General features: G+C 37.3%; 1 protein-coding gene across 8 annotated transcripts in view; it reads right to left on the bottom strand.

The window, feature by feature from the left end:
- FRMPD4 (FERM and PDZ domain containing 4) overlaps positions 1-16,104 on the bottom strand; it is a 435,288-nt gene that overhangs the window by 8,027 nt on the left and 411,157 nt on the right. For all 8 annotated transcript variants that reach the window (XM_074966777.1, XM_074966823.1, XM_074966782.1 and 5 more), the window contains 7 exons: positions 15,724-15,831; positions 12,912-13,043; positions 10,644-10,763; positions 9,862-9,998; positions 8,758-8,884; positions 4,467-4,556; positions 3,673-3,855 (listed from right to left, as the gene is read on the bottom strand). In XM_074966777.1, the coding sequence (XP_074822878.1) occupies positions 3,673-3,855; positions 4,467-4,556; positions 8,758-8,884; positions 9,862-9,998; positions 10,644-10,763; positions 12,912-13,043; positions 15,724-15,831 (897 nt within the window). The remainder of the gene's footprint in view (positions 1-3,672; positions 3,856-4,466; positions 4,557-8,757; positions 8,885-9,861; positions 9,999-10,643; positions 10,764-12,911; positions 13,044-15,723; positions 15,832-16,104) is intronic.

Genomic DNA, 16,104 nt, shown 5'->3' with positions numbered 1-16,104 from the left:
AGGAGCAGGTGTGCATGTATAGAGAGACAAGTTTGAAATGCTTTCTTGATGCTGAATTTTCTGAGAGGATCAATAAAAGTAGATGATTTCCAGAGAGATTTTAAATGTCAGGAGTATTACTGTGACCTGCTGTTCACCCTTTTTGTAACCTAGAAGCAACTAAACTTTTATTGATGACTTTTCGGAAATAACATGTGGTAGAGAGAATACTGAAAAGGAAAATTAACAGTAAAAGAAAGACTCAAGCTGTTTACACTTATATAGAACTTTTCAACCAAGGATCTTAAAGTACTTTACAGGCATTAAATAAGCTTCACAGTAACCCTGAGAGATATTATCATTCCCTTTTACCGATTCGGGAATGGACACTTAGGCCACATTCACTAGTGCTGCTACAGGCAGATGTAAATTAGCCCTTCCTTACTCAGCTAGACCCACTCCCTCCACTTGCATCCCATGGAAGAATTCATCACAAGGGGAAGGCACATGGTGTTAGTGCTGCCCTCATTCTGGATTTCTGTCAAGGGTTCGAGCAGCTTTACTTTGTACTTAAAGTATTTCCCAGTTGCTATGGCCATGCCTAGTTCCCGGCCAACATCAACCGCTTCCTAGGCCTACCCACTGTGGTAGTGAAACTTCTGTTTCACATTATTTTTCAGTTATTGATAATCATATGCAAAATTTCCATATCATTATTCATGTGCCATCATAACACTACTTTTGGTAAGTTTCTCCTTTTGACAGGAAGCAGAATAAGTATTTTGACCCTCTTGCTAATTAGCCTATATAAATCTTGTGCTACTCACTTTCCTTGTCATTCTTGATACCTACCATTTATATTTCTCTTCCCTCACTGAACTGGCAGGTCACTACAGATTACTTCCCTGCTTTATGGTCTGTGTTGCTTAGCTATTAGTATTATGGCTATCAAGAGATTAAAAAAATTAATCGCGATTAATCGCGCAATTAATTGCACTGTTAAAGAATAATAGAATACCATTGATTTAAACATTTTTGGATGTTTTCTACATTTTCAAATATATTGATTTCAATTACAACACGGAATACAAAGTGTAGAATACTCACTTTATATTTATTTTTGATTACAAGTATTTGCACTGTAAAAAAACAAAAGAAATAGTATTTTTCAATTCACCTAATACAAGTGAATTGAATTGTAGTGCAATCTCTTTATCATGGAAATTGAACTTACAAATGTAGAGTTATGTACAAAAAAACTGCATTCAAAAATAAACAATGTAAAATTTTAGAGCCTGCCAGTCCACTCAGTTCTACTTCTTGAACAGCCAACCGCTCAGAGAAACAAGGTTGTTTACATTTGCAGGAAATAATGTTGCCCGCTTCTTGTTTACAATGTCACCTGAAAGTGAGAACAGGAGTTCTCATGGCACTTTTGTAGCCAGCATCACAAGATATTTACATGCCAAATGCCCTAAAGATTCATATGTCCCTTCATGCTTCAACCACCATTTGAGGGGACATGCTGATGACGGGTTCTGCTCAATAACAATCCAAAGCAGTGTGAACCGATGCATGTTCATTTTCATCATTTGAGTCAGATGCCACTAGCAGAAGGTTGATTTTCTTTTTTGGTGGTTCAGGTTCTGTAGTTTCCGCATTGGAGTGTTGCTCTTTTAAGACTTCTGAAAGCATGCTCCACACCTCGTCCCTCTCAGATTTTGGAAGGCACTTCAGATTCTTAAACCTTGGGTCGAGTGTTGTTGCTATCTTTAGAAATCTCACATTGGTACCTTCTTTGCGTTTTGTCAAATCTGCAGTGAAAGTGTTCTTAAAATGAACAACATGTGCTGGGTCATCATCTGAGACTGCTATAACATTAAATATATGGCAGAATGCGGGTGAAACAGAGCAGGGGACATACAATTCTCCCCCAAGGAGTTCAGTCACAAATTTAATTAACACTTTTTTTTTAATGAGCGTCATCAGCATGGAAGCATGTCCTCCGGAATGGTGGCCAAAACATGAAGGGGCATATGAATGTTTAGCTTATCTGGCATGTAAATACCTTGCAACGCCAGCTACAAAAGTGCCATGCAAATGCCCGTTCTCACTTTCTGGTGGCATTGTAAATAAGAAGATGGCAGCATTATCTCCTGTAAAGGTAAACAAACTTATTTCTCTTAGCGATTGGCTGAACAAGAAGTAGGACTGAGTGGACTTGTAGGCTCTGAATTTTTACATTGTTTTGTTTTTGAGTGCAGTTATATAACAAAAAAAAATCTACATTTGTAAGTTACACTTTCACGACAAAAAGACTGCACTACAGTACTTGTATGAGGTGAATTGAAAAATACTATTTCTTTAGTTTATCATATTTACAGTGCAACTATTTGTAATAAAAAATAATATACACTTTGATTTCCATTACAACACAGAATACAATATATATAAAAATGTAGAAAAACATCCGAAATATTGAATAAATTTCAATTGGTATTCTATTGTTTAACAGTGTGATTAAAACTGTGATTAATCGCAATTAATTTTTTTGAGTTAATCGCATGAGTTAACTGCGATTAATTAACAGCTCTAATTAGCATTATAAAGTATTTTAGCCTTCTTAGATTCCCATCTCCTTACTCCTTCAAAGTACCTGGTCTTAAACACAGAGGAAGAATGATCTTCTGATTACATCATAGAACGAGGAGATTCCTGGCTTTGCTACAAAACTTCTGTGTGAACAAAATTAGTCATTTAATTTCTGTCTCAGTTTCTGCACCTGGATAATTACCCCAAAGGGGTGCTGTGACATTAATATCTATAAAGCACTCTGGGATCTTCTGATATTATTATTGTCCAGGGAGCTAAAGAATAGAAGGTGCTCACCAGCCAGTAATGTTTTCTTGTTCATCCAGATCAAGTTGCAGCAATATTATCAACTTAAATATATTGTCAATTGATACTTGTCAATAAAAGTTAAGAGTTTGAAAGAAGAGCTTGGTAAATATGGTGTAAGATCTTGGTAAAAACCTGGTGTAAGTTTTGCCATATACCTTTGTAAGAAAGAGGAAAATTGGGAGCATCCTTGGCTTAAAAGTATTGAACTTTTGCATACTGTGATATTTCCCACTTTAAGCTCTATTTATCCTCTATACAATTCTATAGAAACTCTATGAAAGGTTCCATCATAAAGCTTCAAGATCCTATAAACTGCACTGAGAGGATGTAATTTGCAAAATTCCACTCATTTCCACTGAGGCAAATTGCTCAGTAGGATTCAAAAGAGGATCAGACATTTATATGAAGAATGAGAGCCCACACAATTACATTAGATAGAATAAAAAGAATTCAGAAGAGTTACGGGATTGGGAAGAAATTTCCCTTCTAGGCAGGTTGTTCCAGAACTGTCCACGTGGGGTTTCTTGTACCTTCCTCTGAAGCATCTGGAACAGAATACTGGACTAGATAGCTCATTGGTCTGATGTGATATAGAAATTCCTATGTTCCTAAGTAATCAGCCGTATGCCATTTGGCTAAAACAATTCTAAAATACACGTTGATAATATTGGTAGCATGAAAACATTTAGAACAAAATCATGCACAACTTTATCAACTATTCCAACAGAGAGGGAAAATGAAAATCATGCTATTTTAAGATACTATATTGATACAAATCAACAGTCAACTTACTTTTACATCTAAGACATGGAGCTCAACTCTAACAGTGCTCTCATCTTCTGTAAACATCTCAATCCTGTTAACGTGGCTAAAGTCTGCTAGCAGGGCCACCAAGTTCGTTTTGGTGTTGATCACGTGGCTGATACCATAGCGTGGCCCTACTAACAAAGTCACTTCTGAACGCTTTTCTCCTTGCTGTAACATAAAAAGAAGAAAATAAAAAGAGTAAGAAACCTGACAGGTTTTGCATAACAAAAATAAAATAAGATGAAACAAAAACAGCACTGCTATGCTGTTTCATTTTTATGAGACTTCATTTGCACAATATTTCTTTGCCATGAGTTAGTAAGTTCTTCAGTAAGAGGCAAAACCAAACAAAACCCCAAAACACAAAAACAACAACAGGTACATGACTGTACTAGATTTATAGTAAAATGCATAAAATAAAAGTTATCATGTCACAATTTGTTTTTGTTAAAAACTGACTGCATTGAGGTTTTCATGGGTGGATGTAGAGTATATTTCTTAAAAGAATAATTTTTGATTCAACAACTTTAGTATTTTATAATTATACCCATGGCATCATCCACCAAATGAATGCTACCTCCAAGCTGCCAATCAGAATACAAAGGAAGACATTTTCAAGAAGAATGAAATAAAAGTGCTTGTGTGGTTTGATCCAATATAGTGTGTTTGTTATTTTAGAATGTTTGATTTGGACTTGAACTTCCTTAAAGCAAATGTATGAGTCAGGCAGATGCAAATTAGTTGGAGAAAATTATCAAGAAAATAAAGGAAAAAGTTACCACTAATGTTGCCTTGAACACACGCCCCCCGTATAATCGCAGATCGCTGAGGAACTTGAGATAATGCACCTTGGCTTGCAGAGCAGACAGCTGAGGAGAAGGAAACCTCTGATGTTATTACAGGAGTAAGATGCAATGGGGGAAATCAACACATATGGAAATGGAAAAATTAAAACATGATTACACAGCCTAAGGAGACTGGACTGTGATGAACTCATCAGCCTGGCGATAAACCATTATATATTTGACTTCCTGATGAAGGAACAGGATTTCAGATCTTGGAATTAAAATCTTATTTATTTTGATCAGATGTACTCAAGACTCATGTATGGGTTGCATCAGGGCACTGCAAGTACATTGGAACTTTTTCAGTAAAAGGAAAATGTTAGACTACTCCGATTAAACATCTGTTCATTGAGGGATTTCAAGGGTAGACTGGAGTTTCTATTCATAATCACCATCAGTAGCAGTTCATTAAAATTTGGTTTACCAATGTGAATTTAAAAAGAACAAAATGTTTAAAAAATTGCTAAGAACAGCTATACATGACACATTTTGCTAGATACTTGCAATATATAGGATTTTATTTCTAACTTACTTCTAAAAAGTTTTTTTTAAACAAACAATAATTTAGTCACCTTTCTGCTACCCATAACACAGGATGAACCTGAAAAATAGTATAGAGATACATACAAACATGCCATAATTTATTTCCATGAAAAATAGGAATAATTTACAAATAGGTTTAAATGAAGGTTTTGGGGGGCACGAGTGTTGTGTTTGCTTGTTGTTTAATTTTTTGTGAAAACAAACAATTTAAAAATTAAGAACTAAAGTACAATTTTTAGACAAAAAAAAATCTCTTCCGTTCATAAAAATAATGTAGGTCCAAAATCTGCAGCCCTTGCTCAGGCAAAAACCTCAAAATCCACAGTTTAAAAAAATATATTTTCCATGCAAATCAAGCCCATCTTAGTTCCAAAAAGTGGACACATGGACAAATTGCTAAGGAGGAGTACAAAAGAATAGCACAAGCATGTCAGAACAAAATCAGAAAGGCTAAGGCACAAAATACCTAGGAAGGGACCTAAAAGGCCATAAGACGAGGTTCTTTAAATTCATTAGGAACAAGAGAAAGATGAAGGAAAGTGTAGGCCCTCTACTTAGTGGGGAAGGAGAGCTAATAACTGATGACATCAAGAAAACGGAGGTGTTTAATGCTGATTTTGCTTCAGTTTTCACAAAAGATTAATGGTGACCACACAATATTAACAACATAGGAGGAAGGAATGCAAGCCAAAATAAAGAACAGGTTAAAGACTATTTAGATAAGTGAGATGTATTCAAGACAGCAGGGCCTGATGAAATTCATCCCAGGGTACTTAAGGAACTATGTGAAGCAATCTTGGAACCGTCAGCAATTATATTTGAGAACTCCTGGAGGATGGGTGAGGTCCCAGAAGACTGGAGAAGGCCAAACCTATCTTTAAAAAGGGGAACAAAGAGGAATAAGAGAATTATAGACCAGTCAGCCTAACTTGGATACCTGGAAAGGTACTGGAACAAATTATTAAACAATCAATTTGCAAGCACCTGGAGGATAATAGGGTTATAAGGAAAACCAGCAGGGATTTGTCAAAACAAATCTAACCAAACTAATTTCCTTCCTTGACAGGGTTACTGGCCTAGTGGATCTGAGGAAACAAGTTATGATATATCTTGATTTTAGTAAGGCTTTGGCATAGTCCCACATGATATTCTTATAAGCAAACTAAGGAAGTGTGGTCTACGTTAAATTAGCATAAGGTGGACAACTTGCTGAAAGACCATACTCTGCAAGTAATTATTAATGATACACTGTCAGACTAGGGGGACATATCTAGCATATCTAGGGTTCTGCAGGAGTCAGTCCTGAGTCCGATACTATTCAATATTTTCATGAATGATTTGGATAATGGATTGGACAGTATGCTTATAAAAATTGCAGATGACACTAAGCTGGGAGGGTTGCAAGCACTTTTGGGGGCAGAATTAGAACTCAAAACAACCTTCACAAATTGGAGAAGTGGTCTGAATTCAACAAGATGAAATTCAATAAAGGTAAGTGCAAAGTACTTCACATGGGAAGGAAAAATCAAACACACAACTATAAAATGGGAAATAATTGACTGGGCAGTAGTACTGCTGAAAAGGATCTGGCAGTTGTAATGGATCACAAATTGAATATGAATCAATGTGAGGTAGCTTCAAAAAAGGCTTATATCATGGCAAGGTGAATTCACAGGAGTGTTGTATCTAAGACATGGGAGGTAACTGTCCTGCTCTACTCAGTACTAGTGAGGCTTCAGGTGGAGTACTCTGTCCATTTCTGGGCCCCACACTTTAGGAAAGATGTGGACAGATTGCAGAGAGTCCAGAGGAGAGCAACAAAAATGAAAAAAGGGTTTAGAAAATCTGACCTATAATGTAAGGTTAAAAAAACTGGGCATGATTAGTCTTGAGAAAAGAAGACTAAGGGAGGACCTGATAAGAAGTCTTCAAATATGTTAAGGGCTACTACAAAGAGGACAACGATCAATTATTCTCCATGTCCACTGAAGGTGGGACAAGAAGTAATGGGCTTAATCTGCAGTAAGGGAGATTTAGGTTAGATATTAGGAAAAGCTTTCTAACCATAAGGGTAGTTAAGTTCTCGAATAGACTTCCAAAGGAAGCTACGGAATCCCCATCGTTAGAGGTTTTTAAAAACAGGTTGAACAAACACCTGCCAAGGATGGTCTAGGTTTACAGGGTCATGACTGCTTGAGGTCCCTTCCAGCCCTATATTTCTATGATTTTACCACTCCACCCTGCCCACCAGTGTACCACATGCCCATATTATGAAAATTTGAATAAATACATTTATCATGCATTGCATCCTAAAAGTCTCCGGATTTAGGCTTTAGTGGTCAGCCTTCTACTGAAAATGTCTTCTCCTATCCTTCAGTAGGCATTCAGCCCTGGGGACAGATAGCTAGAGTAGTCAAGTGGAACACAATGGCTGTGAAAAGGAGACAAAACCTCTGAGAAAGGCAGGGTCCTAATCATTGAAGGAAACCAAATTTATAGACGATAACCACTTCCTAGATTTACTCTCAGAGTGGACCGGTAGCCACTACAGAGCACCAGGGTTGTTTTCACATTGGCCTGTCCTGCTAAACATGCAGGGGGCTGTACTATGCATTTCAAGAGCAGCCCTCAGCAGAGCACATGATAGCAGCCCAATCTGAAGGTAACAAAAAGCATAGATAATTTTGACACGGGGTGCATCAGGGAGGCAGCGTTGTAATGTCCTTCCTAACTGAAGATAGTGTAAGCCATTGTGGGCCACTATTGCCAGCTGGGAATCCAGCAGCAGGGATGGATTCAAACATACCTGAACTACTAGGATAAAATACATACAGCTGACACCATTTCAGCTTTTGCTGCAGCTATGTAAAGCGTACACATTGGTTTGTTCAGTTAAAAATTTGGCAATTAGTTAACCTCTAACATTTAGCAGTACTAAAATAAACACAGATTTATGTTCGTCTCTTGGGTCCTGAGCTGAAGCCCACTGAAGGTAATGGGTGTCTTTCTGTTGAGTTCAATAGGTTTTGGATCAAGCTGTTGGTATTCTGCCATTCACAGCGGGTCTCTGTATCTAAAAGCACTTAAAGCTGCATATATATGGCACAGATGTTTTCCACAGACAAATGTCCATAGACATTTTCCCTCACAGTTTTCCCGGTTGAAGCAAAGGCTTAATACCAAGACTAGGCATATTATAACAACACTGAAGATTCAGTTACAATAAGGGAGATAATTTATCAAGTGACATCTTGCCAACTGTGGTCACTTTACCCTGCGGCACCAGAGCAAATCATCCTGTAGTACCATGAAAATGTCTTATGTCTGTGCCAGGCTCACAGGTTAACATAGCTTAGAGCATTACGCAGAGAGAACATAATTCTCTAACAGGTTTGCCATTAACAACAGGTGCTAAATGAATTTTAAAAATCCTGGGCATACCCTGGTGGTTAATCATCAATTTTCCACCATTCTCAAAATGAGGAGATGGTTTAGCCGGGGTATAATTAATTATTTTTAATTGTTCTTGGAAATGTGGTAATAGGCACTGAAAGTTATACAGTCTAACCATCTTTGAAAATATACGGGCTAGGTATTTCTCCAAAGAACTAAGTTCAAACATTTCCCGTGCATGCAGTCCTCTTTGGTCTTTAAAATATATTTTCCATTAAGATGCAAATACCTTTTTACCCGGAGGAACTAGGTTTTGATTTGCTTTGACAAGGTGTGAAAGTGCTTTCTTTATGTTCTTTTCTTTCATGCTTTGCAGCACAGCAGATGGAAGAAAAGTCTCTAATCCCCATTCTTTTCTGCAATAAAAGGCATATCTTTAAGTTCACATTCCTGTGTTGATTATTTATCTAAGACTAGATGGTGGCTGTGATGCTGAGTAAATGAAAGCCTGAAAGCACAGGGAGAGTTGGTGAAGGCACCAGTTGTGCTATAACAGATTATTTTCTGTACTCAGAGTACATACTGTTTCATAGACAAATAAGATGCTTTAACATTTGCGGTGTGAGGCTCTTCCTATCCCAGGGATTTTCCAAGCTGTCTTCAGAGACTCAGAGATTTCTCTCATTTTTAATCTTTAGTTCCTCACCTCCAACTTATGAACAGATGCAGGAATATACACATAAACTGTGGTACAATTCTACATTTTCTGTAAGGAACATTTGTTAAGGCACAATGGCAAGGGTTTACTTGCTCTGTTTTATTTGTTCTTTATTAGGGTTTTTTAGACCTATATGTCATATTACACCCAACTATGAGCACATTGGGCCAAAGGTTGCACCACGGTAACTGAGAAGGCAATTTAGCTCAGCATGTGGTACACAACCTGTATATTTGGAGACACTGTTGGTATGCAACAGTCAAGGATTAATCAGTTCCAAGTTGGCAACTGCACCTCCCCCTCAGGGTCCTTGTGTTGTGCTGACCATCCTTCCAGACTGGGAGAGCTGTAAAGGTTGCTCCCTCAAAAGTGAAGCGGAATCACTTCCAAATTAGCCATAGGGATCACATGAGGCTCCCAGCTCAGCGCTCCGGGGTCTGTGGCAATCTCAGAGGAAGAGAGGTTTAAAGCTGGTGTTTCAGGTAGAGGCCATGTTGCTAAGCATGGTTCAGTCAATAGATGGGCAAGTGCAATATGAGAATTAAAAGTGCACTGAAAGCACACAAACCTAAAATCAGGATATGCAGACAGACAGACCAAATGACTAACATGCAAAAGACCTACAAACACTATCTAACCTTTGTTTTTGAGGAATGCGCTATATGCTATACTTACTCAATATATTTGAGGGAGATTTTCTGAGTTTGTCTGGTGGTCACAGTCGCAATGTACATTTGTAATGCAGCCAGCCGCAGAGCAATATCATATTTCAGCTCAGGTCCAAACCTCTCCTGAACCACATCATTGCAGCTCTGCCAAAGAACCAGGAGAGGGAGCATCAAGTTCAAATATCATTGACTTAAAAAGCAAAGCATAAACAAGCTTTTATGGATTGATTTTAAAGATGGCTGCATTATGGATTAACCCCACACTGAAAGGTGGCATTACACTGACAGTCGGCTATGTCTCTCAGAAGTGCTGGGTATTCATGAAGGTCTGGATGCCTCAGAAGACTCCAGGTAGCTGCCAAAGAGCAAATGGCGTGTGGATTTTGATACAACCATGTTCTGCCTGCATCCCCGCTGTGTGTGCACCATCTTTCTCATCCTCCAAGAGATTTTCCATGAATGACATTACAGGACAAGAAACAATTGGTGAGAAGTGCTGCCGGCTCACTTCCTTAAGCCTCCTAGAGCTGAACACTCTTTGGAAGGATGCCATAGCATTAGCATATAAGAGGTATTTTTGTGAAGACTTGGAGGGGCTAGGGATTTTGCTGGAAAATAAACACCTGCGCATCTCTCTGAATGTGGTGAGTTTAGGTCACATAACCAATATATTTAAAAATCAGAACCATCCCATTTTTATCTGTGAAAGCACAAACGAAAAAGTACATTCAAAGTTGCCATCTACACGTTTTCTTAGCTTATGCTAAGACTGGTTATGTTTTCACTTACCTGTACATATAGATATTCAAAAGCAACTGGATCTCTTCTTAAAAGGTCAATGGGATCCTTTGGGACGAAGCTGATTCTGAACAAACATCTCATCTTATGGGAGCTTGGTCTCTGGGTCACCTAGAGGAGTGCAATCATCTTATTAGCACTTTGAAACACTGGATTTTGAATGCTATTCTTAGTTTTAGACACCTTAAACCTGATCCACAGCCCACCTAAGTCAATAGAGAGACTTCTATTGACTTGACAATGGGCATTGGATCAAGCTCCTCATTAGGTTTGGCAAAATGAAAATTGAACTTTGTCTGTCTTTAAATATGTATGTTTGTGGGACCAGGAGCAGCTGAAGATTTATCAGGACATGAACTGCCCAAACACATCTAAATGCAAAAACAGTGGAAGCAGATTCTTCTAGTGAAATGTGCAAATTGAACTGTTGGCTACAGTTATTCTCCACTGACAGTGAAGTTGTTCCATGAAAAAAGTGACTTCACTTTAAGAGACTTTCACTGTATGATTTCCAAGTATTTGATCTTGGCAGCCCTCAAAGTAATAGATTAAACAGGTTTTGTTTGTATGTTTTTTTCTCAGTTACAGAACATTTGTTGACAGGGATTTGCAAGAAAATCTTATTGAAAATTTTTTTGAGAAAGTAAAACAATGGGTGATGGTTCCAGGGGGGAAAAAAACCTTATTTGTAAAAGGAATTTGATCCAATCACTATTAAGCACTTTTTTAGCTATGTGATTCTAGACCAAGAGATTTCTCCAAAGACTACATGATAACAATAGAGTTATCCACCACTTCAAGATATAAACTTCTTTGCTTGACAGGCAACATAAAACTTATTAAAAAAGTAACAGCAGGCTGAGCATATTTACATGGTAGCATAAAGTCGAACTACCAAGTAAGTTGTGGGACAATCAGATGAAATGGTCATTTTCCACTTCTGCTACAATAAAATATTGTCAGTAGCAAGTGTGTGATGGTAAACTGAAGTAGGAAATCCAATGAAGAAAGACATAGAATAATGCATAATAAATGTAGTTCATTTAATTCTACCAAATCTGGATAGAAAGTTAGCATTTTATATTATTTATAAATATAACATTATATATTAACAATTTATAATCATATTATTCCATTAATTGATTGACAGAAGCTTTGCTGAGCATTAAAATCTTTTAAGGAATAACCATCTTGCTCTAGCAATCTTTGTAATATATTGTAATTTGCTTAAAAAAACCCTCCAAACCTTTAGCTTGTCCTGCACTTTCTCTGTATCTCTGTTCCCAAATACCTAGGTGTAGCATGTGTGTGTGTACATAAAAGCTCTGGATGGGATTTTCTTAAGCCCCCTGCGTTGGCCTAACTCTGCTCCCATTGATTTCAATGGAAGCTTTACCACTGACTTCAAAGAGGGAGCAGAGTGAGGCCAGCACTGAGTGCTTTTGAAAATCCCACACTCTTCGTATGAACTACACACACAAAATTATGTTAAAAGAACGTTCAGGTTGCATAATCAAGCACTCCAAAGTTAGGAAATACCAGATTTAAGGTTGCACAGGCCTCCTTGTGCATATGCATTATGATACACTCTTTAACTACACGATCACAGGGCCCTTGAGAGTTGCAACTGTTTTTCCATAGGACCTCTAAGCGTTTTTTTAGAAAGTTTTGCTAAAATAGGTGAGACACCATCAGAAGGAAGACAGCTTCAACTTACACAGAAATATCTTGGTAACCAGTCAGGACGCAAAAGACTAAATCATAAGCATTTCAACGTGTCGTGATAAACTGAATAAAGTTCTCTGGCCTGTTGCAATAGAACTTTTTATCTGTTCAGTGACGTTTATGAGTAGTTCTGTACAGGATATGAAAAAGGATTTGATGCATATTTGCTAGCTATAAGTATGATAACTTATGAAGTTTCATAGCCTTTTGTAATGAGCTACCAAAGCATCAAAATATGATGTCTAGGTAATAGACAAACTGACACTCCGGGAGAGTCATACGGTCATCACCAATAATCATGTGTAGCTGCTGGTAGTGTTTCATTCAGTGCATCTGAATTAATTCACATAAGTAATTGGAGGAACAGATAATTTACAGATTATCTAATGACAGGTTTCAGAGTAGCAGCCGTGTTAGTCTGTATCCCCAAAAAGAACAGGAGGACTTGTGGCACCTTAGAGACTAACCAATTTATTTGAGCATAATGATTATCTAATATCATTCATATCTACTTGCATGTATTATTACACAAACCTGAGCTAGAGTCTCCTGTTCATGGAGCAAGAGAAATTTGGTTCCAGCTCCTTCAATCCTCTGCTCCAGCATCAATGAAAAGTGTTCAATACATTTGATGGAAAGCTTTTCTTGGAGTGTTAAGATGACATCCTAATTAAGAGAGGATTTATAAAATGTGGTTAAAATCATGAAAGGTTTGGGGCCTGATTTTCCAGTGCCTTGCAGATTGTCTAGTCATTTACACAAGTATAAAGTGGAAGTTAAATACTCCAAGTCAGAATGGTTGTGTTTTACTCTCACTTTGCACAGCTGTAAACAATTATACAAGATAGAAACAAGTGCAGAATAAGATCCTTTAAGTTTAGGCTTCTCTGAGTTAAACTCCAGACTTTCGGGACCAGATTTTTAGAATTGGGCATGAAAAATGTTTGTTGTATATAAAATTACTGTGAAGGATGGTCTTTGTGGCAATTGAATGTGTAAATTATGTTCACACCTCAGATTCACCCTAAGAAGAGACAATATCTCCCTCCAAAAGAGAGAACATAAACCTCTCCAGCATTTCAAAGTGGAAACCACAAAATCATAGGGTGAGATTGGACACAATTCCCACAGATTTCAATGAATCTGAATAGATTTGTTCCTATAGTGAAGGTTTTTTTAAAAAATGTGCAGTGAAATCTCTTGTTAAGAGACATTAACACCCCTGCATTGTAGAGGCATATTTACATATTTAAAAATGATCAAAATAAAGTCAAGAATAATGACATGTCTCCTAGGCAGCACCTCCAAAGTTGGGCTCTTGTTTTCATTATAAAAGCGAGGCAGGTGGGGATTATAGCAAAACTCTTTCACAGTGACATAAATCTTAAAATAAGGGTGATCATTTCAAGTGTAATTGTTTCTAAAATTACAATTAAGTATTAAATTGACTAAATCCAATCTTTATTTCACCCGAACCTGTTCAACTATCCCTAATTATCACTTTACTTTCTATGTTGATCTATAAAGCATATCGAGATCATTAACATCATTCAGCAATTATTGTTATTTTAGTAAGTGCAGTGACAGAGAGGAATACAAAATAAAATCAACACTGAAATGCAGATTCATGATGTACTGGTGAAATTATTAAAGCATTTACATCCGTCCCAATGATTGTTAGATATACGTTAGGGTCCAGATGGATAGGATTTACTAAAGAGAGCATCTGATGAATAATAATCCAAGTACTTTAACAGAAATTAGGCCAAAAGTTGATTAGGTAGATTAATAGATCAATTAATCATTTTTAATGGAAGTGTAACAACTTGGTGCAAGAGTGGTGTGAGTGTGTGTGTTGGCGATTGGACAGGAGTCTATAAACCTTAAAAAATAAACCACATAATTAATCAGTTGCAAGCTAGTACAATAGTGTAAGTTACTGTTATTACTGTGTTGACTCAGAGGGAATTTAAAGCCTACCCAGTCAATCTACTCTTATTGACACTTCTAATTTGTGCTCAAACACAAACAATATAACAGTAATTTGAAGAAAGATGTTTGCTAAAGAAAAGTAATATGACACGGACATGTGCTGTTTACTGATTACTTTTTCTGAATATGCTAGGAGGTACATGTGTCCAATTATTAAAACCAGCCAACATTTTTCTCTTTAATCTGTATAGCACCTTGTATTAATTCCTAACCAATCTTCTCTCCCAGTTCCCAGTACCTTATAATCAACTGATCAAAATTTCCCTGCCTTCATTTCAGTAAAAATCTGTCCTTACCACAGCAGCTGAAGAAAACCGAGGTCAAACTGATTGAACATCATGAAATAATCACTATGAAAATCATGTTGATAGAATAAAATGGGAAACTTTTGAATAAACCGTTGTGATAGAAAACATCAAGTGCTGAAGTGGAAAAGAAGAAATCCCTCAAGTCACTCTTTATCTACTTATATGATCCTCATCACCATAGTACCTTGAAAACTCACGTGTGACTTTCACAGAGAGAAGTCATCCTGACAGAGCTTTCTTGGGCACTGGTCCTAGGCTGTGGAAGGAACTCCCACAGGAACTAAGGACCATCACAAACCTCACCCCTTCCACTATAACTGCAAAGTGCATTTTTTTGACCTTGCTTTCTCGAACACAAACACAAAGCAATGTGTGTGTGTATGACATCACCAAACAAAACACTCCACTGCACACATGCGGGAACAAACACATGGCAGCTGTTAGTCATGTTTCTTAATGCACTATTGGAAGGTACTCAGATATTATGGTGATGAGTGCAGTACAAGAACCTACCTAGAACTGAACAGAACAGGTTCTACTCCCTACTTGCATTAACCGTATGTCACAACTTCACCTTGTGATTTAACCTCTCTATGAAATATGTTGAAGAAAAGGAGACAATACACTGACATGAACAATTTATTGTCATTATCCTGTCCTGATTTCACTAGACTACAGGCTAGATGATATTCAATTAGCAACCAACATCTTAATCTTCTTACCTTCTGACTTTGCTGACAAATCATACTGGCATTTGGCAAAGTATCAGGCCTTAGCAAAGTCCATGCAAATTTAATTAAGCTGCAGTCACATTAAAATTATCACTCCTATTTTTGCTTCATTGACACAACATTATGCTTTTATTGGCAGAATCTTATTACTTCTTTACTACTCACATCTATGAAGCCAGCCATGAACAATACAATGATCCAGGCTCAGGCTCAAATTCAAATTGTAGTTTTTGTTTTTCTATTACAAAGGCTTTGAAGAATATTTTAATGGCATCGTTGGCACTGTACATTATGAGGTTTGGTAGATTAGCCTACCTTTATTGAAGTACTGCAGTCGAAACGGAAGGATTTGGTTTGCCCATTTTCAAGATATACCTTCAGTACATTTGGCATGAAGAGAAGTGAATTGTCCTTAACAGTTTCCTGTTAAAACAGATTAGTGAATTAGATTACACTTCACATGCAACAAGAAGAATCTAAATTTTATTCTATAGGGAAGAACACCATACAGCAGGGAAGGCTGGTAACATCTGAAAATGGGTATGTTGGATCAAACCCAAAGCAGAATTAGCAATGCCTCGCCGCAGGAGACTCCAGTGATATGCAGTATAGCTAGTATAGTGCATATGACAGACCCACCAGTTGTTAGACTGCATGTCCACAGTGCTGCAACTATGGTGCTAGCATTAGCTTTTC

Source organism: Natator depressus, chromosome 1 (assembly GCF_965152275.1).
Source record: "Natator depressus isolate rNatDep1 chromosome 1, rNatDep2.hap1, whole genome shotgun sequence".
Taxonomy (NCBI): domain Eukaryota; kingdom Metazoa; phylum Chordata; order Testudines; family Cheloniidae; genus Natator; species Natator depressus.
Note: the sequence above shows the minus strand (reverse complement) of the source record. Positions and strands in the feature narration are given on the sequence as shown.